The following is a 25,757-nucleotide window of genomic DNA, read 5'->3' as shown; positions in this document are numbered from 1 at the left end:
TGAGTCCTCCTTAGCTTAGGGAAGGTTTATTTCCTTGGAGATAAAGAAGACATTAAGAAACTCCAAGTCTCCCCACTCCCAAAAGTCAGCATGAGATTCTCATCATCTTTGGTGGTTAGAGATCTGCAGCTGGCTGGGCTGAGTAGGAAGCTCAGCTTGCCTGGCACAAATGAAGCCATGGGTTCAAGCCCCAACATTGCATACCAGCCATGGTGGGGCAAATCTATAATCCCAGGGCTCAGGCGGTAGAGGCAGGAGGATTGAGAGTTCAAGCCCAGGGTTAGAGAGACACTGCAGCCGTTAAGAGCACATACTGCTCTTGTAGAAAGCCCATGTTCCGTTCTCAGTACCCACATCTGGCTCACACTCGCTTGTAACTCCAGCTCCAAGGGAGCTGATGAATTTAGTCTCTGCAGGCACCTGCACTCACATGCACATACATAACCACACAGACACACATATAATTAAAAACAAGTGTGTGAGGTCTGTCTTGGCTACAGTGAGTTTGAGGCCAGCCTGGGATGCTGAGTCCCAGTCTCAAGAAAAAAGAAAAAAAAAAAAAAAAGAGACATAAACATAGATTAACAATGTTAAATAAGCTATCTGTATTTTGGTTGATTTTCTTTCTTTTCTTTTTTCTTTCTTCTTTGTTTCTTTCTGTTTTTCCTAAGACAGGATCTCACTGTATAGTTCTAGCTGTCCTGGATCTCACTCTGTAGACCAGGCTGGCCTTGAACTCACAGAGATCCGCTTGTCTCTGCCTCCTGAGTGCTTGGACTAAAGGTGTGTGTCACCACAGCCAGCTTCTGGTTGGTTTTCAACATAAAATATTTTCATACCCCGTAAGGAAGAAGAACCTTCTGGATTAAGCTGAAAATGCCCAGGTGCTGGCAGGATTCAGGGGGCTAGGCCCTCAAGTGTCAGGACAGGGCCTGTGGGGTGCCAGCCTCAGCTCGCTCTTGGTGTCATTTTCTCCAGCACCATTGTAGCAGACATTCCAGATATTTCTGCTGCTCCAGGTACCTGGCCACCCTCCCTCCTCTGCCCCAGCCCAACTCTCTCCTTCCTTTCCTGTCCCATATCTTCAGCTCTGGCTGTTTGTAAGCATCAATGTCACCCCCTGAGCAGGACACCCCAGGAAGTGTCCGATTATGTAAAGTCTCCACTCCTGTCCCCTCCTAGGCAGCTCTTCTGCCTGGATCTGTTTATAACAGGACAGCTGTTTGTATGGAGGGTGGTCGACTGCACCAAGCTTCCAAGTCATTCTCCAGTCTCCTGATTCCACCTGTGAACGTCTCCTTCCGGCACTTAGTGCCCTTGCAGGTGACATCAGACAATTCTTACTCCAACTTGAGAGTGACAGGTTCCTTAAAATATTCCAGTCTAAGGCTCAGGAAGGGGCTGCAGATCTGCCTTCTGTCCTTCATGCTTGAGTCTTGCAAATGGGATGCCCAGGTTGGACGTCAAGTGGCAGGGAGTGGTCCCTCTTTGTCTTAAGTTCTTTGAAGAGGTGGGGGCAGTAGGGTGGACTGGGTTGGAGACGCTCTGGGGTTTAACAGAGAGTTAACTTTGCAGCCAGCTATGATTTGTAGGAGAGCTTAAAGGTGGCAGAGAAAATCCTTTTCTTACATTCAGCAGCCTCTCCTAATCGGCTGCTTCTCCGGGTGGCCCTGCTTGGCTGACTGCAGATGCATTTTCTTCCCTCCATCTCTAGCTCCCGTTAAGGAGCCAGAGACCCAGGAGACCCAAGGCAGGGTTAGTCTTCCACAGAAAGAGGAGGCTGATCCCAGCGTCCAGAGCATAGGAGCTTGTAAATCAAACTGTTAGCTTAATGGCTTGGGCCATTATTCTAAAGCAGTGGGGCTGAAACCAAAAGCCAAATGAAAATATAGTCAATTTGTTCATACTTTAGTGACTGAAAGACTATGTAATGTTGGTGGAGATCGGCACTGCAGACAGACAAGGACTCGCGGGGAGGATGGAATGTCTGGCCAGAGATGGGGCTGGGATGTGCCTTGAGCAAAGAAAGCCCTCTTTGTGTGTGTGTGTGTGGTGTATGGTGTAGGTGTGCATGTGTACATGTATGTGTGTGATGTGTGCGCGTGTGTGATGTGTGTGTGGTGTGTGTGTGTGTGCGTGTGTGTGTGTGTGTGTGTGTGTGTGAGTGTGTGTGCCTGTATGGTGTGTGTGTGTGATGTGTGCATGTGTGTGATGTGTGCACATGTGTGAGTGTGTGTGAGTGTGTGATTGTGTGTATGATGAGTGTGCCTGTGTGATGTGTGTGTGATGTGTGCATATGTGTGTGATGTGTGTGCGTGTGTGATGTGTGTGTATGCATGTGTGTGTGTGTGTATGTGTTTATATGGCGTGCATTGCGATGTGTGTGCATGTGTGTGTGATGTGTGCATGTGTGTGTGATGTGCATGTGTGTGTGATGTGTGCATGTGTGTGTGATGTGTGCATGTGTGTGTGATGTGTATGTGTGTGTATGTGTGATGTGTGTCTGTGATGTGTCTGTGATGTGCGTGCATGTGCGATGTGTGTGCATGTATGTGTGGGAGGTGTGTATGTGTGATGTGTGCATGTGTGTGTATGTGTGATGTGTGCGTGTGTGATGTGTGTGCATATATGTGTGGGAGGTGTGTATGTGTGATGTGTGCATGTGTGTGTATGATGTGTGCATGTGTGTGTATGTGTGATGTGTGCGTGTGTGATGTGTGTGCATGTATGTGTGGGAGGTGTGTATGTGTGATGTGTGCATGTATGTGTATGATGTGTGCATGTGTGTGTATATGTGTGGTGTGTGTGGGGTGGTGGTGAATGTATGCACGCAGCTGCCTGGATGATACAGTCGTCATTATAGGAACTGTCACCACCTCCCCAGTATGGGGTTGCTGGCTAAGTGAACACTGCATAACTGGGAACAGTACCTCTCCAAACTCCCCCTGCCTGTCTTTGTATCTTCCCATTTGTCAGTCTTGTCCATCTTGTCCATTCAACGGCTGGTAACTCCATGGCAGAGGCGGTGGCCAAAGTTTCTGGCTCACTCACCACCATGTCCTCAGATTCTTACCAGAACTTGGCATGAAGGTATTCAAGTTAGAAACTTGTGAATGGATGAGTGAGTAAATGAATTGATAGGTGAGTGAGTAAGTGAGCAGATAGATGGATGAACAAATGAATAGATGCATGCATTCGTGCATGCATGAATGAACGAATGAATGAATGAATGAACAAACAATCACCTCCATCTGTGGGGCATGTATTGCCAGCTTACTGTGAGCCAGGAGCTCTGCTTAATTCTACACACACACACACACACACACACACACACACACACACACACGCCCTGCCAGAGAGCTTTATTAGCACATTTGACAGAACAGGGTGTAAGTCTTAGACAGGCAAAGCCACCTGACAGAGCAAGAACCTTCACTATTTGACTGCCTGGCACTGGAGGCTCTCTCTCACACACAGATACTATACCAGGCCGTGCACACCTCCCTGCCACTGGTCTCCATTCTCCTCTGCTGTCCCTAGCACACACTACAGACAGCACAGAGTCCCCATGACACTGGGAACAGGGAGCATCAGCCCAGTGGCTCTTCCCTTAGAGGTGGGAGATGATGACTTCGTGTCCCCCACACGGGAACTCAAGGAAGAGGCTGAGCTATTCTCCTAAGGGTTTGGGGTCCTTCACCTCCAAGAGTCCTCACTCCCCCTCCTACACGGCTCCATGGCCAGGTAAGAGAAACCATGGAGCCTCAGTCCTGAGCAGGGCTCCCAGGCCTGAACCTACTCTCTCCTTTTTGGATGTGACTGAGGCTCCAAACTCCCAGCCTCTCAACGGAACCCTCACAGTAAGAACATCTCGGCTGGAAGGCTCCCGACCTGCTGCTGCTGTCCCTCCACCCTGGCACTGCTCCCTCCTGCCAATTGCAGGACACAGAGGCCGGAAAGAAGCCAGGGCCACCAGAGGCCCCGCCTGCTGGGACCACGACAGGGATTGTCTCTGCCTCCCTTGGCCTTTCCGCACCCTGTGGTCCAGAGGTCTTCATGGCTTCCCTCGTGGATGGCTGAGAGGAAGCAGAAAGCCAGCCCGTCTGACACGGTGACCCAGCCGAGGGATGGCCGCCCCACCCTGCCTGCTGCTTTTCCATGTGAAAGGTGTTTAATTATTTCTGACAGAGTTCAGCCTCGACATCTGTTCATGAGCGGGGAGGGTCCATTTAGGTTATCCATCACCGTGACAGGTTCAACTTTTTTGGAAGTGCATTTTCCCATCATAATGGCACTAGGGTGGGGGCAGCAGATCAGCAATGACATGCAACCCAGACAAAGACCCTCCTGGGGCTTCATGTACCATGAAACGACAGCAGCCTGACCTGGCCCTCAATTGCTTTTTGAGCACAGGCCCTGAGTTGGCAGCAGGGATGTGGCAGTGCTGGGGCATCTGTGTGGGTAGCAGGGTTTCATTGTGCCTGTGGGAGGCCTTGAAAATTTTTGGTCCTTCTGGGCTGATTACTTATTCACTCATTCGTTCCAAGGGTTACCACCACCTCTTCTGTGCCAGGCACCCTGCTTAGCTCTGGGGCCATGACTAGGGCCTTGAAGCTTGGTTTTTGTGGACTTACACATTATGAAGGAAGATGAAAGTCTGTCTAGTTAATCACCTGACTGCCAAGTTGCTAAGCTCTTCAAAGGGAAGCAGCGAGGCCTGAGGCGCCCCTTGGTGATGAGGGGGGACCTAGTGGGGTTGCCACAGAGGCAGGAAGGAGTCTCAGGAGCCCCTGAATTAAGGCAGCTCTATCCTCAGCATCCACATGGGTGTACTGGTACCTACAAAATTGTGCTCATCCAACACTTTGTGCTGCAGGCTCAGTCAATATTGCTATTGGCCTATGTCCTATAATGTCAGCTCTCAGGGGTTTAAGAGTCTCTGCTGGGTAGATAATACACCTGAGTAGAACCTGGTGCATATGCTATGTTCCAGGGCCTGTGTGATGGGTGGCTGGGGCACTAACTTGCAGGATCCCAGGGGTATCCTTGGAAGACACAGAGGAAAGGCTTGTGGCTTGTCCTTGCCCTTCTGTCTTAACTAGTTAGTGTGTTATCAGCATGGGCAATGAAGGCACAATCCAAGGATCCCTAGCCACTCTAGGGAGTCTGGAGATGCACCAGACCCACCCACTTCGCCTACAAGGCAGGGTTAGGGTGTTTGTTCTGAGGATAAAATGACATCATCTACACACACTAGCCATACATGACATCTGCCACCAGAAAGAGTTGTCATTGCCGGGTTACTGCTTCTCCTAACAGTACCTCAGAAGTCCTAATGAGTAGCAGAGATCCTCAGACCCTGAGACAACCCCCCTCTCTTGCAAACAGAAACACTGAATTATTTCTACCCTTGAGCTCCTGTCAGGGCCAGCTACTGTAAAAATAGAGGCCACCTGGAGGGCATCTTGTGCCTTTGGGATCTGGGGGTCCAGGTGCCCCTCTGGCAATGTCACCCAGATGCCTACATGCACTTGGTCACTGGCATAATAGGAAAAAAAAAGGGCCAAGGAGGAAATGAAACAGAGGAGGGGCCCGGGGGAAGGTTGTGAACAAGTGAATACAAGTAGAGAGATCTGTGCGGGACGTTAAGAGAGATGGAGAAATGAGAGGGAGGCTTTGCTGTTGAGGCTCCGAGCTGACAGGTGCTAAGAAGTGGCAGTGTGGTGGTGACTCCTGCTACCTCCTGATCAGTGTTCGGTCATGTTCTTTCGGTGACATTTGCTGTGAGCTCAGCAGAGGCCTGGGCTGATGGGCAGCGGGGCACATGGTCACTGACATATGTCGATGGAGGCCACTTGGGCAGGACACGAGAGGCCACATCCAGCGGCCCGAAGCAGCTTTCCCGCTGAAGCTCAGCGGCTTGTTCAAGTGCATTAAGCTCAGGAAGGCAGCAGCCCCTTCACTGTCTAACATGTAGTTTCGAGCAGCACAGCCTGGCCGGCTGGCTGGGGATATTGCTCGTGCAGCTGTCTTGATGGGACCAGGGACATCCCTCATGACCTTCAAGAAAGATTCCTTCTGCCTGGGTTGGGTACACACAGCTTATGCAGCCTTCTTCTTGTCCTGGACCTCCCATTTCCCTTAGTCTGTACAATGCTACTTCTCCCACCCCACACACACCCATTGTCATTGTCCCGCTAAAAATTGCTGAACGTGTGTCTGTGCCTGGGTGTTACAGGAACACATGGGTGAAAGAACACAAGGTCAGCTCTAAAGCCAGAGCACATGATTCATCTTCACTCAGCACCCACCCACTTTTGGGAGGAACCTAAGGTCATTTCCTGCCTCTCAACAGGGTGTTATCATACAGGTAGACTAGCAGTGGGGGCCTGAGCTTGTTTCCCATCTGAGGACATCTTTCCCTTACAAGATACATGAGGACCTGTCACTAGAGGGATGCTTCTACCCAAGACAGCCTCTGCTTCTTGCTGCCCATACTGAGATGACCTGAGATCTCCCAAGACTCTGCCTCTTCCCAGCATTCTCCATGTTTCCCATCTATAAAACAGGTCAATATCAGCAGGCTGCCCCATGGGTGCCTATCAAGAGTCTTAGCTGAGGGCTGATGGGATGGGGAAGTGGAAACAGGAGGATGCCCAGAAAGCCTTCTGTACAATCAACATGAGAGTCCACCTGGCTTCAGGGGAAAGACAAGGAGCCACATGCAAACGTATTCTCATTGTAGACATCTGCACTCACATACATACCTACACATACTCCTCCTACCCCTGTGTACACGCTTGATACACATTTAAAAAAATAGAATCTCTGATGAGCTAAGTGGGCTCAGAATCTGGATGGGGGGCAAGTTCACAGATATCAGGTGCCACCTGCTGCTGTGTTCTGAGCATCAGTGGTCAGAAGCACACAGAACTCTGAGACAAGTGAGCATCAGCTAGCCCCAGCTTTGGTGCAGAAAGAAGGGGGAGAAAGGGCCACTGACCTTCTGGAAGTGAGGCATGTGCCAGAGAGCATCCAGCTTCACGGGCGGCTTGTACTTCCTCAACTGACTGCTCCTTGTCTCATAAAGCTTCCCCAGGATCACCTGAAGGCCAGAAAGGCAGTGGTGAGATGCTTGCCCTGTGACCTGGAGGCTTTGGAATCACCATGGAAACAAACCCTCTGAGCATGTCTGTGGAGTGGTCTCTAGATTGGGCTGATTGAGGAAGGAAGACACACACTGAACGTCAGCACTGCATCACACAGCCTGGGGGCCTGGGCAGAATGGGTAAAGAGAAAGTGAGCTGAGCAAAGACCTCCATCTCTCCCTGCTTCCTGGTTGGTGCAATGTAACTCCACCTCCATCCTTCTCCACCATAGATATATCAATATAACTCCACCTCCATCCTTCTCCACCATAGATGTATCAGTGTAACTCCACCTCCATCCTTCTCCACCATAGATAAATCAGTGTAACTCCACCTCCATCCTTCTCCACCATAGATGTATCTTCACACACTGAGCCGAAAGAAAGCCTCTTCAAGTCATTTTTTGTTTTGTTTTGTTTTGTTTTCCCATACCTGTCATAGCAACAACACAGCTAACATACCAGGGCAATGACTAAGGAGCTCTGTGCAGGGGCTAAGATGCTTGGGTGACAGGTTCGAGGGTCACTTTCCTCTGGGCTTTGATCTTTCTCCTAGGCCATTTCATAGCCCGTCCCACTGTCCCTGTCCCTGTGTACAGTTCATGGTTCCGTTGATTTCTAGTTTTCACAAGCAGCAGCTGGGAGGGAGTTGCCCTCACACCCCTCCTGCCCTAAAACTAACTAACACAATTCCTGGGGTTCACACAGAACTCTAGTATCTGTGTGAAGAAATGTATGATCCAACAGGGTGTCATTGTCCCATGGAGCAGGTCCATTTGATGGCCCACCCAGGAGGAGGAAGAGGGGTGAGTGTCTTGGGGGAGAGAGAACTTGAGCTCCTTTAGAGCCTGGGAGGTCTCTACAGGGTTTCAAAGGTGGGGGAAGCCCATCCCTTCTGAACCCTGATTCCATGTCCACTAATAGGTACCAGCAGGCCCATAGCCAGTGCTGTAGTTCATGGTGTCTGTCAGAACTGAGATGTGGCCTTCCAAACTCAGATGGTGCAGTCCTAACCATGATATGACTGTGTGGAGATGGAGCTCATGAGGGGTAACTAAGGTTAAACAGAGTCAAGGGTGGGTTCCCATCCAACACAGCTGGAGCAGTTAGAACAGGAACTTTTGGTTTGGTTTTGTTTTCTTCTTCTTTTTAAAAAAAGATTTATTTATTTATTATGTATACATTATTCTGCCTGCATGTGTCCCTGCAGGCCAGAAGAGGGCACCAGATCTCATTGCAGGTGGTTGTGAGCCACCATGTGGGTGTTGGGAATTGAACTCAGGACCTCTGGAAGAGCAGTCAGTGCTCTTAACCACTGAGCCATCTCTCCAGCCCTTGTTTTCTTCTTTTTAAAAATAATTTATTTGCTATGCATTGGTGTTTTGCCTACATGTATGTCTATGTAAGGGTTTCAGGTCCCCTAGAATTGGAGTTACAGACAGTTGTGAGCTGCCATGTGGGTGCTGGGAATTGAACTCAGGTCCTCTGGAAGAGCAGCCATTGCTCTTAACCACTGAGCTATTTCTTCAGCCCTTGTTTTGTTTTTTGAGACAGACTTTCTCTGTGTAGTCCTGGCTATCTTGGAACTCGCTCTGTAGACCAGGCTGTCTTTGAACTCACAGACATCTGCTTGCCTCTGCCTCCTGGGATTAGAGGCGTGTGCCACCATCACCCAGGCTTTAACTAGAGCCTTTAGAAAAAGGGGGTGGATGATAAATATTCTCTCTCCAGCATGTCAGGACACAGTGGAAAGTGGCCACCTGCAGCCAAGGAGCGAGACCTCAGCAGAAATCAGTCCAGCAGCACCTTGAACTTGGAGTCACAGAGCTGGGAGATGTTAGAGCCATACCTGGAGTGGGGCGGCGGGGGGGGGGGGGGAAGGAGGGGAGATGAGGAGGCACAGGCACCCAATGGGTTCCAGCCTCTTGAGGAGGCCTCCTCAGCCTGCCCCTCTGCTCCTTTACTGCCTCCCTTCCTGCAGGCTTTGTTGTGGTAGTTCCCTGGGGACAGGCCCTGGGGCAGGCTAGGGCTTGAACCTTGGCTGGTGGACATCTGAATTCTTTACGTTTCTATAAATGTCCTGGGCACTATTTGTGGCATATGAGCCCAAGTTGTACAATGGCCTTCTCCCTGTTCCTACAACTCTTCCAACTGTTTTAGCCCCAAAGGGTAGAACCCCAGGCCATGGCTTAAAGTGAACTAGGTGGGAGCAAATGTCTGTGACAGCCAGAAAACTGAGAGAGGGAAACAGGCTCTCTCCACAAATGCATATGGTCGAGCTGCATTGCTAATGTAGTGTCTACAAGGAGCTTCCAAGCCCTTAGGCTGGATATTCACTGTGCCTTCTAGAACAAGGTTGAGTCTTTAAGTCAAAGCAGAGAGGCTGTCTAGTCAGAGGTGGCCAAGCTGGCCTTCAGAATGCAACAGACAGCCCTGTGGTCTTTCCAGTGCTCCATTTCCTAACTAGAAAAGGTGGCCAATGCCTGTCAGTCATGGTTCTTGTAGGAGCTGCTCATGGGTGCTTGGAGCGCAGTAGCTAGCCCAAGGTTCACTAGATGGCGGCTGTCACCAAGAACTTCATCAGGGGTTGTTGCTGTCCAAGGTCTTGGGTCCCCTCAGCAGCATGCTGGTCTATGGCAGAGCCAGGTTTCCTCTGGGATGTGGGTGGTTTGGTCTTTTCAAGCCTGGTAAATTGTGATCAGCTCAGACAACAGCCCTAGCCCCTGGAAGCTTCATGGGCATGTTCAAGACAGCACGATACCTACAAAGACTTGGAGCAGGGTGCTGGAGAGATAGTTCAGTGGGTAAAGTGCTTGCTAGACAAGTGGGAGGACCTGAGTGCAGATCCCCAGTACTCACATAAAAAGCTAGGTATGGTGGTCCATGTCTGTAACCTCAGCTTTGGGGAGCTGGAGATAGGCAGATGCTGGGGCTTGTTGGGCAGAGAGTCTTCATGAACCAGGGAGCTCCAGGGTTAGTCAGAGACTCTCTCTCAAAAGACAGGGTAAGACTGACTGAGGAAGACAATGTTGACCTCTGGCCTCTACATGTATATCTGTATACCTGAATGCATGTGCGACACACACACACACACACACACACACACACACACACACACAGAGAGAGAGAGAGAGAGAGAGAGAGAGAGAGAGAGAGAGAGAATGAGAAAAGAATTCTGAGGCTAGCTTGCCATTTTCTGAGTGCCTGCTCTGTGCTAGGGCACAGGACTCAGGACATTATACCCCAAATTACTACCTCAGCCTCTGGAAAAGACATACCCAGCAAGTTCCTCCAGCATGCTCATGCAGCCACCCTTCATCCTTGAGGTGGGACCTGCATCCCAGGAAGGATGCTCTGCCCATCTGCTGCAGGGCCCTGAGACCTCTGAAGGGCTGCCTTACTACAGGAGGAAAGGACCACCTTGTCTCTGAAAAATGCAAGGCACAGAGGAGAATCTGAACACACGTACCTTGCAGGATCACCCTCTGATCATATTCTCTTCCTTTTCCCCAGGACGACCCACCACCTCCTCAAACCCAATACGAGAACACACAGGCTTGTTTCTTTGGTTCTTCTTTGCAAAGATTCCTGAGTTAGGGGAAATTTTTATTCCACATGCTTTTCTCCTGCTCATTCAAAAAATTTTAAATATTTTATTTCACACACACACACACACACACACACTTGGGGGACATGTATCCATGTGTACAGCTGCCTGCAATGGCCAGAGGTGCTTGACCCCTCTGGAACTGGAATGATAGGTCATTGTAAGCCACCAGACCTGGGTGCTGGAAACTGAACCCAGGTCCTCCGGAAAAGTAGTATGTTTTCTTAGCCCCTGAGCCATCTCTCCAGCTCTGTTCATCTCTTTTATCGCACAGGCCTCAGCTATGAACCCAGGAGGATGGAAGGGAAGATAGTTTTCCTCCCCTAGGCTGGTTCAACATGGGTGTCTGCTTTAGCAGAAGGGGCAGAGAGGCTCTGAGCCATGGGAACCAGCTGTTGATTAAAGTGTGCCGCTCTCCTGTGGAGCTACAAAACAGCTTGGGCAGCAATGCTTCCTCCACACTGTCACACACGTGTTGACTCCTGAGGTATTAACAGACTAGCCACAGGTCACTTTAAAAACATTTCAATGAGCCGGACGGTGGTGGCACATGCCTGTAATCCCAGCACTGGGGAGGCAGAGGCAGGTGGATCTCTGTGAGTTTGAGACCAGCCTGGTCTCCAAAGCGAGTTCCAGGAAAGCCTCCAAAGCTACAGAGAAACCGTGTCTCAAAAAACCAAAAAACAAACAAACAAACAAACCACCAAAAATCCAAACATTTCAATGCTGTGCTCTCTAATGAATACCAGGCCGCTGTGAGACACCCATCCTAAAGACTATGTGATCCCTTTCTGGGAAGGCTCCCCTGAGCCCCACTTTGGCCCTAGAACCATTTCTGCTGTTCTCCTAGTGTTCAAGAAGTCAGCAAACCAGGGCTCCAGCTTCAAGAAGAGCCTGCACTTGGCCAGAGAGCTGTTGGAGTCATATCATTTCTGTCTCCTCTCTCCTTGAGTGTGTGCACGTGTGTGGGACCTGTGCTTGGTGTCTTCTTCAATTGCTCTTCACCTTAGATTTTCTAGAGAGAGTTTCTCACTGAACCTAGAGCTTCCCAACTAAACCCCAGGGATTCTTGTCACCCCTTCTTCATCAGCACTAGACACTCAGCTTTGAACGTCGGTGCTGGAAATCCAAACTCGGGTCCTGATGCTTTCCTGGCAAGTATTGTATCAACCAAGCCATCTCCCCAGCCTCCGTAGCTTCATTTCCCTGAACCTCAGTGTCTCCATGAAGTGAAGAAAACTAAGATCCTAGGGTGAGCTGCTGATCTGATGGAATTCTCTGATGCCCGAGTACAGGACATAGGGCACTTGCTAGCTCTCAGGGAAGAAAACTAAGATCCTAGGTGAGCTGCTGATCTGATGGAATTCTCTGATGCCCGAGTACAGGACATAGGGCACTTGCTAGCTCTCAGGGAAGGGAGCAAGGCTCGGTGCAGTCTGTGATTGTTGCAGCATCCCAGAGATCTGCATGTTTTGCTTTGTTCTGCTCTCAGGTAGGATCTCTCCCACAGCCTAGGCTGGTCTCAGACTTGCTAGGCAGGTGAGGGTGGCCTTGAACTCTTCTGAATTCTTCTGCCTCCACCTTCAAGGTGCCGGCATGATGGGTGCATGACACTATACCTGGCTGGTGCCCTACTTGCAGGGAAATCTAAAAAGCACAAAATCTGACTTGGCAGTCACCGGTCTGGACCAACTGAGGAGGCATCATGAACTCTCTTGAAGTCTGAAGTTTGGAATATTTTAAAGAAAGAGCCTTTAAGTACTTTAAAATGTGCAGGGCAGCATAAAGAAAAGCAGGGAGTATTTTTCTGGTAAAATCTCACCAAAATGACTTCCTGACCATTGCTAATGATTCACATCAATAGCAACTGGAGGAGTTTGGGTGCAACAGGGAAGCCGGACCCCACTTCTCTGTGCTGCCCTGGCTTCTCCCCACAGCTTTCCCTGCCTAGGATGTAGGGTAAGGATGCCTCCTGGCATCCGATATGAGAAGATGTGTTCCTCATGAGAGGATTACTCACTGCTTAGTAACAAAATGCTTTCCTACTGTTTAAGAAAACATTTCCAGACAAGCTTTCCTCTGAGTAGCTTTGCGCCTTTCCTGGAACTCACTCTGTAGCCCAGGCTGGCCTCGAACTCACAGAGATCTGCCTGCCTCTGCCTCCTGAGTGCTGGGATTAAAGGTGTGCGCCACCACTGCCCAGCAAGAAACATTTCTTTAATACACCCTTATTGACAGGTTTCCTACTCTCTTATACCAGCCAGTGTGGAGCACATGTCTTTCTAGGCTGGTGGAATGGGAGCCTAGTTTCCTCCGTAGGAAGGTTGGATAGGAGTTAGGGAAAGATCTTCATGCAAGAGTCAATGTGACTGGATCCTAATCCCAGCGGGGAGGTGACAGGGCCTGCTAACTGGTGTCCAGCCATCTTTTACACCATCCAGAATAAAGTGCAAGTGGAACCAGACCATCACGGAGACCGGTACAGATCTGAATTTCTCTGTAGCAGGATGTGCCTGCTCCCCTGCCTCCTGCCCCAACTACATACTGACCCCACAGATGCTGACTCCTCTCTTCCCTCCCCAAGCTTCAGCCCCTCAGAAGTGAGGCCAGGACTACCTTCTGTTTCTTCTCCAGTTTGATGGCTTGCTGAGTGGCCTTCTGCTCCTGTACCCACAGCTGCTGGTACCGATGTTGTAACAGGTCAAAGAAGGGTGTGGATGGCCTGTGGGGAGAAAGTTTCATAGAGCTTGAGTCCTGGGGAAGACCAGGACACCCACATATAGAACAGACACCTCCCTCTCCACAGAGCACAGGCCCCACCGTCACCAGCTGCAGACCACATCATCCTCCCTAGGGCCAGGAAAAGCTTCCAGTAGCACCCAGAAAACCCAGAGAATCAGATCCCATGCACAAACTGCTCTGAAAACATGGGGAACCTCCACGCTTTATCTGGATAGTATAAAGATCCTTAGACTGATGTTGGATGGGGGTTCATAGGCTCTCCAGATCCCTTTCTACTGTGCCTCCCCCATGCAGGGCTCTGCCCTCAGTCTGTTGAGGCTAGTATTGCAGAAGACTCCTGCCAAGCAGGTGGTCTAGCCTCAGCATCTGATTTCCCTGGGAACTGCTCAGGATCTTCATTCCCAGCCTTGGGGTCTGATTATTCTGGTCCACGTCAGCAAGAATGCTGCCAAGTTGGATGAGCAAAATGCTCCCCACCTTTGGTGGTCTCTTCTCACTTAAACTCTGTCTCTGCTCTGGAGATTTCGGCCCCACATTTGTCAGTCCCACTGGCCTAGTAGAACTAATGTCAACTTTACACAAGGACCCATCTCTTTCTGAAGCAGCACTAGATGTCTTAATTGTTTACAGCCTGGAATACTGAGCCAGTATTGAGTGTTCTGCAGGTGCTGTCTGCAGGTGCTGCCTGCAGGTACTGTCTGCAGGTGCTGTCTGCAGGTGCTGTCTGCAGGTGCTGCCTGCAGGTGCTGTCTGCAGGTGCTGTCTGCAGGTGCTGTCTGCAGGTGCTGCCTGCAGGTGCTGCCTGCAGGTGCTGTCTGCAGGTGCTGTCTGCAGGTGCTGCCTGCAGGTACTGTCTGCAGATGCTGTCTGCAGGTGCTGTCTGCAGGTGCTGTCTGCAGGTGCTGCCTGCAGGTGCTGCCTGCAGGTGCTGTCTGCAGGTGCTGTCTGCAGGTGCTGTCTGCAGGTGCTGTCTGCAGGTGCTGTCCGCAGGTGTCATCCTTTATCACTTTAGTGATGAGGAGGAGAGGCTGGTCCCAGAGCAGTGTGGGGCAGCACTCCAAGTGAGGTCAGTTGAGCCACAAGGCTCAAAGCTAACGTGGATCTAAATCCCCCAAAGAGGGTGGGGCACCGCTCCCAGGTTGGGGCTGAGCTCTAAGCAGCTTGCAAGATAGAGTGTGCAGCTGCTCTGTAGAACAAGGTCATGGAGAAAGCAGACTGTGGTCATGCGGCCATTTATGCTGCCTTCCATGTCTGTGCCCCTCACAGAGCAGCACCATGTTGGACCAGAGTATCTGGAGGCTCACCACCTCCATGGTCTGTCATAGCCACTATGAGAATGGCCCAGGGGGAAGAATTTGACATTTTGGTGAAAAACAAGTGGTGGCTGGCTATGATGACTGTGTACTTTGATCTGGATTTGCTGCTTCTTTCTTTATAGGGAGGCACCAGCTACTTAAAATGAGGACATTTAATTCATCCCTCTAACAGAATGAAGATTGTTTAAGACATGTGATCTGAAAATTGGATTAAACTCTTAAATTCTAATTACTAAATAAAATTGTAAATAAACAGACAAACAAAAGGTGTGAAATGGACAGTGGCCATGTACCAAGAAAAACTCTGATACTCAAGTTCAGTACCTACTCAGGAGGCAGGCCTGTTGCCTATACTGCCTAGCCAGGAAGCCATCCCACTGCCTATGGTGACCAGCCAGGAAGCCATCCCACTCTCCACTCACTCAGAAGGTGGAGGCAGTTTAAAGTCACCTTCAGCTATATGAGTTTAAGGCCAGCATGGGTTACATGAAACCCCATCTCAACTCCCTACCCTCTAAGAGTTAATTTTTAAACTTATTTAAAAATAATTTTCAAGTTGGGTGTGGTGAGGATGACTGCCTGGGCTGGGTACTGAGACCCTATCTCTAAAAATATGTGATAATGGGGCTGGAGAGATAAACAGGGCTCAGCAGTTAAGAGCACTGGGTGCTTTTGCAGAGGACCCAGGTTCTGTTCCCAGCACCCATATGGCAGCTCACAGCTGTCTCTGTAACTTCAGTTCCAGATTGGATGTCCTCTTCTGGCTGTCAAGGGCACCAGGCCCTTGACACATAGCTATACATAAAAACTTAAATATATAATAATAATTAGAATAGTCAGTAGAAGTGTGGGGGGATGCTCATTAGTGGTGGCAGAACCGGCTAGAAGGCTAAGAGGAAATACCTGGCCGATGGTCGCTTCAGCCTCAGTTCAGAATGGCCAGGTCTCGATGTTATCACTTGACCACTGTGGTAAAGAGCCACAGCATGAGGGTGCTCCTCTAGGCTAGGGACATTCCAATGGTGGAGTGCTTGCCTAGCTTGTGTGAGGTACTGGATTTGAGCCCCAGTATCACAAACCAAATAAATGTTCATTTTTAGGGTTGAAGATTTAGCTCAGTGGTAGAGCGCTTGCCTAGGAAGTGCAAGGCCCGGGTTTGATCCTCAACTCAATAAATCAATAAATCAATAAATCAATCAATCAATAAATAAATAAATAAATGATAAAAATGATCATTTTAACCCCACTAGTGGCGGCCAGCAGAGACTATTCCAGAAGCCATGCCGTGGGAGGTGTGTGGAATCTTCTGGCACATGTGTGGAGAAAGGTGACCAGCCCTCAGCCCTCCAGACTAGCGCTATCCAGTGGAATGGCCACCCAGAATGCAAGCTAGAGTCTCCTGGGGCCTCGAATGAGGGGAGAGGAGACACCTCAGGACAGACTTGTGACCTCCAGAGCTGTGAGGACTTGCACTCATGTTGTCTACCCGCCACTCGTGACCTGGAGGGCTCAGGATGCTGAGCTGCATACAGACACCCATCTGGATGGTCATAGTGCTGATAGTTTCCCAAAGCAGCCTGAGAGGATATCAGGAGCCATTCAAACCTTAGGTGAGTGGTAGAGACACAGGAGAAGCAAGCCCCCATGTCTGCCCAGCAAGGTCCAGAGGCTGCAAATCTCTGCCCCTGGATTTGTTGGATCTGGTCTGTACGGCAACACTGAAGTCTGAAACCATTGTCAATGATTAGAGATACAGATGTTTGGGGCTGGGTTGTTGATGCTCAGTCTGTGTAGTGCTTGCTGTATAAGCATGGGGACCTGACTCTAATCCCCAGAATCTGTGTAAAAGCAGCCCGATGTGTTGGCATGCACTGGTGATCCTAGCACTGGGGAAACGGAGGACCAGTAGGTCTCTGGGGCCAGACAGCCTAGTCTTCTTGACAAGCACTAAGCCAGTGAGAGACCCTGTCTCAAAAAACCAGGTAGACCTCTGAGGAATGGCACCCACGGTTGACCTCTGACCTCCACATGCATGTACACACATGCACACCTATGTACACACAAATAGGACAGCCAACGTTTCAAAACAACTTTTTAGATTGTTGTGAAAGTGTGTAAGTTCTGACCACATAGGCCTGCATTCCTAGTTGGTATAATTGGCTGGCACTGAGCCCCAGATGCCATTAGCCCTGGTTCTCAGTCTTCCCCGCTGCCCTGGCACTGGTGAGCTGTAATCCCTGACAGGCCCCTTATATGAGTGAGACTGTGTGGCCCTGGAGACAACCAGATAGTTAGCCAGAACCCTAAATATCCACCCACTTCTCCAAACTATTGCAACTTGGCATGAGGGCACCAGAGGACCTGGGAATCTGGCTAAGTTGGATTCTATTTGAGAAGCAATCCAAGGCTTTGGTTCGCATAGACAGTCAGTGGCTCTTTGTTCCTGCCTCCTGTACCCCTGTGGTGACTTTTATTACTTAATTATTACATGCCCCATGCCTCTGAGCAGCCTAATTTATAGCTGTGCTTTCTAATGACACTGTGTGCGTAATCTGGAAATATCTACCCCAAGAGGCTGCTCCCAGCGAACAGCCCTCCTTCCCCGCAGCCCCACCGTATCCATCACTTCAGACCAGCTCTTCAGCCCTCCCCTAGCCTGGCTGACCCACTCAGTGTCCTGCTCTGGCCAGCCCTTTTTCTCTGGAAAGAGGCAGTGGGGGCTGAGCCAAGGGGAACCTATGATGCCGTGAGTTATGACAGGCAGCCCTGGCTTAGGCCTCCATGGCCACCCACAAGCTGGCTAGTTTCTGTTCTGGCTCATTAACGTGGATAAACAGGTGCAGAGGCTGGCCTGGTGTGGAGAAAACTCAAGCCATAAATTGGATGTTATCACCCCTGCATGGTCTCCAGTTTCGGAGCTAAGCCTGGACTCGTAGCTATGGTCCACCAGGTTCAGCTTTCTCTTCAACTACTGGCATTCACTCTACCCTGCATGACTTCCCCAGACTTCCAGCCCTTCTGGGTGGAGTTCTTGCCAGCACATGCTCATTCATGCACACATATCATGTCATCTCTTCTTCTCGTATGGGCCTCAATTGTGGTTCCCAAACAGCCCTGGCTTAGGTGAGTTCCACCTGAGCATAAGCCTGTCTATCCCTTCTGGCTCCAATGGACCTCAACCATTAAACAGCAGCCAGCTCCAGAGGGCAGAAACAATTCTGTGCCTGCTGTGAGCTGATAGGGCTCCACCCTGCATAGATATGTGGAGGGTAATAAAGACCTGAGTTAAATCCCCTAGAACCCATGTTAAAAAAAACAAAAAACACTGGGCATGGTGGTGCACACTTTCAATCCCAACACTAGGGAGGTGGAGACATGTCCTAGGCTGATGGCCAGCCAGCCTGGCTGAATCAGCAAGCTCCAGGCCACCAAGAGACCCTATGTCAGAAAACCCGGTGAACAGCATCAGAGGATCTTCCACACACATGTGCACACATGTACCTACATGGACAGATGGACACACACACACACACACACACACACACACACACACACACAGAGGCAGGAAGAATGTAAGGCGGATGAGAAAAGAAAGGGAAAATAAGTCTTAGGCAAATTTTTGACAGATACATTTTCCTTAGTTTGCTTGGTACAAATTAGGCTGCATGTGTGTTACAGTAAATTACCAGATTAAACTGGAGGAATCTGCCTTCAGGGAGGACGCTATCCTTCTCACGGGTGGTGTGGTGCCGGACACTGAGCAGCTTAGACAGAGCAACTACCAAAACAAACCCACGCTCTTCCACTGAAGTCTCACACCTCAAGAGGGTCTCAGTTTAAACAGAAAACAAGCCCCGTCAGGTGCACAGGAGAGATCCTTAGAGATTTAGAGCTGGGTGAAGACTATTTATTCATTTAGGATTTGGAGACTGAGTCTCATGTAGACAGGCTTCCCTCAAATGCATTCTATAGCTGAGGATGACTTAGAACTTCCGATCCTCTGGCCTCCATCTCTCAAGTACTGGGCATGCCTTTAAAGGAATGAGGCAGCATGGTTGGTTTGAGCAGAGCTGGGTCACTAAACCCAGGACTTCCTGCATGCTAGGCAAGCATGCTACCCACTGAGCCATGTGGCCCACACCCCTCTCTTCTTGACCTTTCCAGGAGGTGTTGTTAGGAACTAATTACCTTATATCCTCCCCCCCACACACACAAGCCATAGCTGTTGCTATGTTACAGCTCTTTATTTGTTTGCTTGTTGCTTGTTTTGTTTTTTGTTTTCGTGTGTGTGTGTGTGTGTGTGTGTGTGTGTGTGTGTGTGTGTGTGTGTTTTGAAGTTCAGCTTTTTATTGCAGCTCTTTCTAACTCCAACATGAATGATTTTGCCACAGGCTGAGGGCCCTGCAGTAACAATTACAGCTGCCCTTTCTGCACACCTCTCTTTTGAGGAGCTGGAGGGATTCACACAGAAAAGCTTAATTATTTATCCTCACTAAATGTGCACAGGAAAGGGTCGTATTGGGGCAGCTGATGCCCAGAGAGGTCAAACGGCTTGCCCAGGGTCACACAGCACACACTAGCAGTGAAGCTTGGACTCTCAGCCTTCCAGCTACAGATGCCACAGCCCAACAAATTGCAATCTGTGTTCACCAAGGGCAGTAGTTTAGGATGAATGAGGCTGGCCAGCCAGCTAAACCTGGAGGCCAGGTCCAGGGAGTCTGGCTGCTTTCACAGGAGACCCCAGACTTGCCCAGGCAATGTTTTTATCACCAGACACTGTCTCCTGGTCTCCACCCCACCCCACACAGGAGCTAAGGTTTTAGGGGAGCTTCCCAGCTGAGCCCTGTGGCTTTCTGCTGTCCTCAGGATGTACTGCCCCATTTCCTAAGGTGCCTTTGGCCACCTCTCAGCTGACCCCTGTTTTCCTGATCCCCAAGGGTTCCTGAATATCCTCTGCTTCCTCCTCCCAGGATTTTCCTTTCCTTTGTCTGGCACCCATGGCCCCCAGGCTGTCTTCATTGTCTGTAAACTGCACAGGGTGGTTTGAGACCATTCCCAAGGACAGTCGCAGATAAACACCAAGTATCTCTGGAGGCTTTCGGACTCTCTTGAGTGCAGCTGCCCAGCCCATATGCAGAGGCCAGGAAGGGGCTGTGGGAGAAGCAACCCCATTCTCAGGGAACCCTGCAGACAATCCCATAATGGGGATGGCCTGACATTCTTAGAAAGGGTGCAGGGACTCAGGGCAAGTGTCAATGTCTCACCCGTGAAAGCAAAATTCAGGGTCTCTCTACCCCTGGGGGCTGGCCATGCCTTCTTGAGCATAAATCAGGGGAACCACACGGATACCTGTGGTTCTTAGCCATTCATGGTAGATCTTGAAAAACTACCCAAAAGCTATCTGGGTGGGCTGTTCTATTCTGTATATCCAGCTAAGGTTTGGGACCACCATCGCAAGCTCAGGGGCTGAGGCTGCAGATTGGCAGGGGAGAAGGGCAGGACAGCCCTTAGGATGGTAGGGTCTGCCTAGTTACCCAAGTATTTGAAGCTCTTTTGAGTGCAGAAAGAGAAGATGCAGAGGAGGGATATAGTGCGAATCCTAAGTGGTCTTAATAACAAAAACCCGGAGCCAGATATCGGGGTAAATGCTGAAAGATCAGAGAGACGAGGGAGCCAGCCACAGCCACCTCTTACCTCACCAGCATCTCAACCTGAAAGGGGACTGAGTTCCTGTCTCGGCCCGCCTTATAACTCCTCTCTCCACCCAGCCATATCACTTCCTGTCTCCACCTCCCTAGTGCTGGGATTAAAGGTATGTGCCACCACTGCCTGGCCTCTATGGTTGACTAGTAACTAGCTCCTCACTCTGATCTCAAGGCAAACTTTATTTGTTAGAGAAAAAACAAACTGTCACCACAGAGGGAGCAGGTGGTGCAGACAGGTCTGGGAGGGGCAGGAAGAACTGAGCCAGGTCCACACAGAGCTGGAGAGTTTGGTGAGACCTAGGGTCCCCCAGGAAGGGGAGGAGACTGACTGCGAGGAGATGTCAGGGCTTCCAGGAAATGGAAATGTGCTCTATTTTCTCTGGGTATCAAGGCTTATAAATGTGCTGATCCACAATGGGGTGCCTGCACTGGGCCCTGCTGCTTCCCCTGGCTCTGAAGTCAGCTGGGGACCAGCCCATGGATTCTCACACAGCGTCTGCTGTGGTGGCCAAGTCATTGCTAAGAGTTCTGACAAATCCTTTGCTCTAACCTGGAAGGAACCTTCAGAGAAGTCCCTTCCGGCCCTGATGCGCCACTCTTAGCCACACCATGTCACAATTAAGTGTAATGGTGCAAAAGTGGGGAATAAATGAAACAAAAATCAGCTCTGGCTCCGGGTGTGCCTCGAGAAAGTTCAGATTCACCCCATCAAATCCATCCTCAAAGCTATGCGATTGATACCCCAGACCAAGGCTTGATCTCCAATGAAGGCTCAGGGTGAGCACACAAGGGAGATGGAGGGATCATTTGCAAATGTTAGGTTGACATGGGTGCAGTGTGGTGCAGGGCGGGTACAAATGAGGCCTGACAGCTCTGATTTGCCCGCCGCCTCCGCACGAGAGCTCTGTGGATCAGAGGGGCCCTCTCATAGAAGCTCATCTTCATCCGAGATGCTCATTAAAACTTTGCCGAGCCCAGAACTTGGCGGGAGCCAGGAAAGTGAAGATGCCTTCTGAGGGACTTTAGGTACACATTTGTTGAAAGGTGTTTAAGAAGGAGATTCGGGTCTGACAAACTGGATTCAGTGCAGCGCTCCGTTCACAGCGGGCTAAAATAATTGGTCATCAGTGACTACTAATTCCGTTTAGTAGCCAGAGGCGATTTTTTTCTTCCTAGAAAATCAATGACAGCACGGAGGTCTGTTCAATGTGATTCCACTCCAGATGGGCCCTTCTTTCACGCTTGACGCCTCTTCCAGTGGAGACAGCTATTTTGTTAAAATAAAATTAAAATCCGCCCTAATATGCCAGCGGTCCGCTGCTCCTGGGGAGCCAGGAGCTGTCGGCATGGGTATTCACACAGCCTCAAGGGGATGAAGGAGTGGACAATGAGCCAAGTGTGGTGGTGCATGATTGGAAATCTAGCTATCGGAAGACGAAGCGGGGAGATTGATGCAAATTTGAGGCTAGCCTGGTCTACATATGGAGCTTGAGACTAGTCAACATAGCAAGATCCTGTTTCAAAAATAATTTAAAAAGAAGAAAACCGGACAGTGTTTTCCATCTGGGCCTCGTACAGTCCATGGACCTTGACTGTGAGCCATGCACTTTAGAAAGAGGGAGAGGTCTGATGGGTCATGCTTATCTTCTGGTTTGGGTCACAACCCAGCCCATGACTAGGGCATGGTGGTACATGCCTTTTCCAGCACTCAAGAGATAGAAGCAGGCGGATCTCTATGAGTTCAGGCCCAGCCTAGTCTACATAGTGAGTTCCAGGACATCCAGGGCTACACAGTAAGATCCTGACTTAAAAACAACAACAAAAGCTCATAGCCTGAGGCGGTGCCGTCCAAAGAGACCTCTTGTCCTCTCCCACTCCTGGGACTTACTCTGGGCCCAGGGATGGCGTCCAGTGATGGCACCAGTATTCTAGACAGCACCACATTGCTAGCTAGCCAGCATGCCTTTCTTCTCAGCCGAGCTGAGGCTACAGTGGGCTCATGGTGTGGCTCCCGCGGGACTGTAAGTACGTCACTGAGGAATTAACTAGTGTTTAAAACTCCAGCAATAAGCTGGCCCCTGCGTTGTTGTGCATTTCTTCTATTGCAAGGTCTGGGTAGCTGGCGAAGTCAGTGACGTCATAAGGACCCGGGTTTGATCCCTGAAACCGTGTGGAAAGGTGGGCATGGTGGTACATGCTTGTCATCCATCGGAGGAGATGGAGATAAGACTATTTCTGGAGCTCACTGGCCAGCACACACACACACACACACACACACACACACACACACACACCACACTAACACACACTTGCACACCACACACATAGACACTACACACACACCAAACACACAGATACTCCACACACACACACATACCATACATACTAACACATACTCAAATATCATACACACCACACACAGACACTCACACACCACACACACTCTACACACACACACACCACACACAACAGACACACACACACCATACACATAGACACTCCATACACACATACACTCACACACCACACACCCTCACACACACCACACACGCAGGCATTCCACACACACATATACTCACACATACATACACACCACACAATACTCTCATATACACACACATACACACACACACACACACTCACACACCATATACACATTCACATACCACACACAGGTACATACACACATACACACACCACATACACATATACACACACCACATACACACACACATATACTCACATACACAACACACACAAACACATATGCATATATACACACATGAGAACACACACACACACACACACACACACACCACACACACACGTACACATGCATACACAAATTTCCATGAAGAACACTGCAGCAGCCCTTGCATTGTTAAGATCTAACACAGACTTCCATTCTGTACAGTCCTAGCCTAGCTTCTCCTGACCATAATATCTTGCAACCCTGTAGCAAAACGTCACTCCCAGGATGGTGGCGTTGCTACAGTCAACTGACATTACTTGAGTTTCCCCAATTTCACCTGTACAGTTTTATCTGCAGGTCCCACCTCTGCAGGTTCAAATAGCCACAGACCAAAAGTACATTTCCACATGTCAATACATGTCTGAGGTGCAGAGGCAAGAGCCTTGGCAGGAAAGCATGGTTCAAGGCCTGGGCAATACAGTAATACCATTGCCCTCATTAAAAAAAAAAATTATCTGGTGCTGTTAGACGAGACATGAGCTTGGGTTGGGCACAGTCCCCACCACTCCCTACTTCTGTGCCCAGGGCTTCCCCGTTCATCTGCAAAGCCAGGCCTTATAACCTGGTCTCTGCCTCTTATGCAACATAAATAGTACACGTCACTCTCTTCCCCAAAGCTCAAAGAACAGTTTAGAGATGAAGTCACATCCATTTTTCCGACATGTGCAGAGGCTGCATCAATCACACTGAGAGACTGGGAGGCAACCCCAGAAATGGCACCAGTGGCTTTAAAGGAAGGTGGAGCCAAGCTGGTATGCTACCTTGTCTCACGTGGGAAGCCCTTAGCCCCATGATATGGAAGGAGGGCCCTTACCACATGCTGGTCACATCGCCCCACCTCAGCTACCACAGAGCGGGCCCTGGAGTCAGGGAGGAGTGGGGAGATGGGGAGCCCTGAAGGTGGCTAAGCAAGATGTGGTAGAGTCTGTGTGTCCATCTGGCCTCAGAGGCAAGTTACAAAGTCCCAACACACTTTCAGGGACCCATGGGAAAAAAAAATTTTTTTTTTTAATTCCTTTTAAAAATCAGCCTGGAATCTATCTCCCCTCACCCCAGCGGAACCAGAAAATATTACTGCAGACTTATGTGAATGGAAGAAATGGCTCCGGAAGGCAGGGATGTCTTGGGGCCCACAGAAGCCCTCCTATAGGACTGAGAAAGAGGATGGCCACCCCTGACTCCTCCAATGCATGCCAGCCCACTTTATCAGCCTGGGTCAGAAGTCACCTCGCTTCTGCTGTCTAAACCAGTGACTCTCAGGAAAGAGTATAAAGTATGCAGAGAGAAGATGGGACTGGGAGATGCCTGAGTCTGTCACGTGCCTGTCTTATAAGAACCGGGACCTGAATTTGAGCTCCAGAAAAATAGCCAAGTGTGTGGGGCTCGCACTTAACCCCAGCACTGGGGAAGTGGAGACAGCGGATCTTTGGGGCTCTGTGGCCAGCTAGTTAACCTACTCGGCCAATGGAAGGTACTGCCTCTAGAAAACAAGGTAGATGGTGTCTGAGGAGTGGCACCCCTGGCCTCTACATGCACACTGTCACCCTGTCACACAAACATGCACACACACACAGATGCCTGTGTCTCAGGTGGGACATTCCATCCAAGGAATCTACAGTTTCCCAGGGTACATACACTCCATCCCCAGACCTATGATTTTGTGAAGGTTGCCACTCTGAGCGATTCCCTGCAGAGGACTCTTACCCTGCTGGCCATCTGTCTCTTGTAGGAACTGAGGAGGGCTGGTCAGCCCCGCCCCAACGCCCCGACGCCCAGACTCTTGCCTTGGCTTTCTGTTGTACCACAGGAAAGGGCGGTGACCAGGCCCTGGCAGGACTCTGAGAGCTAATTAGATGCCAAGATCTCTGGGCTCACAGATTACTTCTTAATTGTTTGTGGGTTTAACGTAAGAGCTAATGATGGAGGGGGAGGTACCATCACAGTGTAGCCCTGACTTCTAGATTGTCTAGTGGGTCATTTGCAACTTGTTAACATTCGTCATCAGGGTGATTCAATTAACAGCTTCCTGGCACAGGTGTCCACCCAGTGTGGCAGAGGCCTTGGGCTAAAGTGGGAAGGAAGGTGGCTGGGAAGCATGTTCTTCAGAGGGCTGGGAAATTCACCATGGGGGCTCCTGGCACCTGGGGGCAAGAGGAGAAGCAGCCTATCACCCCTCCAAGAAGGGAGGGACGTAGAAAGAGCTGTGTGCAGGGGAGATGGAAACTGGCTCTCACCATGCAGCTCCTAGCAGTATAGCTTTTCTGTACCCTGTGTTGCAAGGGAGCTGAGCCACCAGGCCCCAGCAGCCTCTGGATGGTGTGGAGAGGAGGAGGATGCAGAGGGAGAAGAGGGCAGCAGCTGGGAAGCTGGTCCCTAGCCCACTTCGCACTGGCCTCCAGCTCTCAGGGAAGCCTAACTGGGAAAACCTGAAGCAGGGCTGGCAGCACAGGATGCAGTGGGGGAGGCCCCGGGAGGAAGCAGCCAGCCT

At 50.2% G+C, this 25,757-nt stretch overlaps 1 protein-coding gene and 1 pseudogene across 2 annotated transcripts in view; one reads left to right on the top strand and one right to left on the bottom strand.

Moving 5' to 3' along the window:
* Cfap77 (cilia and flagella associated protein 77) overlaps positions 1–25,757 on the bottom strand; it is a 129,685-nt gene that overhangs the window by 23,619 nt on the left and 80,309 nt on the right. For both annotated transcript variants that reach the window (XM_036185281.1, XM_036185280.1), the window contains exons 4-5: positions 13,371–13,476; positions 7,004–7,105 (exon numbers count right to left, since the gene is read on the bottom strand). In XM_036185281.1, coding sequence (XP_036041174.1) covers positions 7,004–7,105; positions 13,371–13,476 — 208 coding nt within the window. The remainder of the gene's footprint in view (positions 1–7,003; positions 7,106–13,370; positions 13,477–25,757) is intronic.
* Positions 14,772–14,981, top strand: LOC118581242 (annotated as a pseudogene).

This window comes from Onychomys torridus, chromosome 4 (assembly GCF_903995425.1).
Source record: "Onychomys torridus chromosome 4, mOncTor1.1, whole genome shotgun sequence".
NCBI lineage: Eukaryota > Metazoa > Chordata > Mammalia > Rodentia > Cricetidae > Onychomys > Onychomys torridus.
Note: the sequence above shows the minus strand (reverse complement) of the source record. Positions and strands in the feature narration are given on the sequence as shown.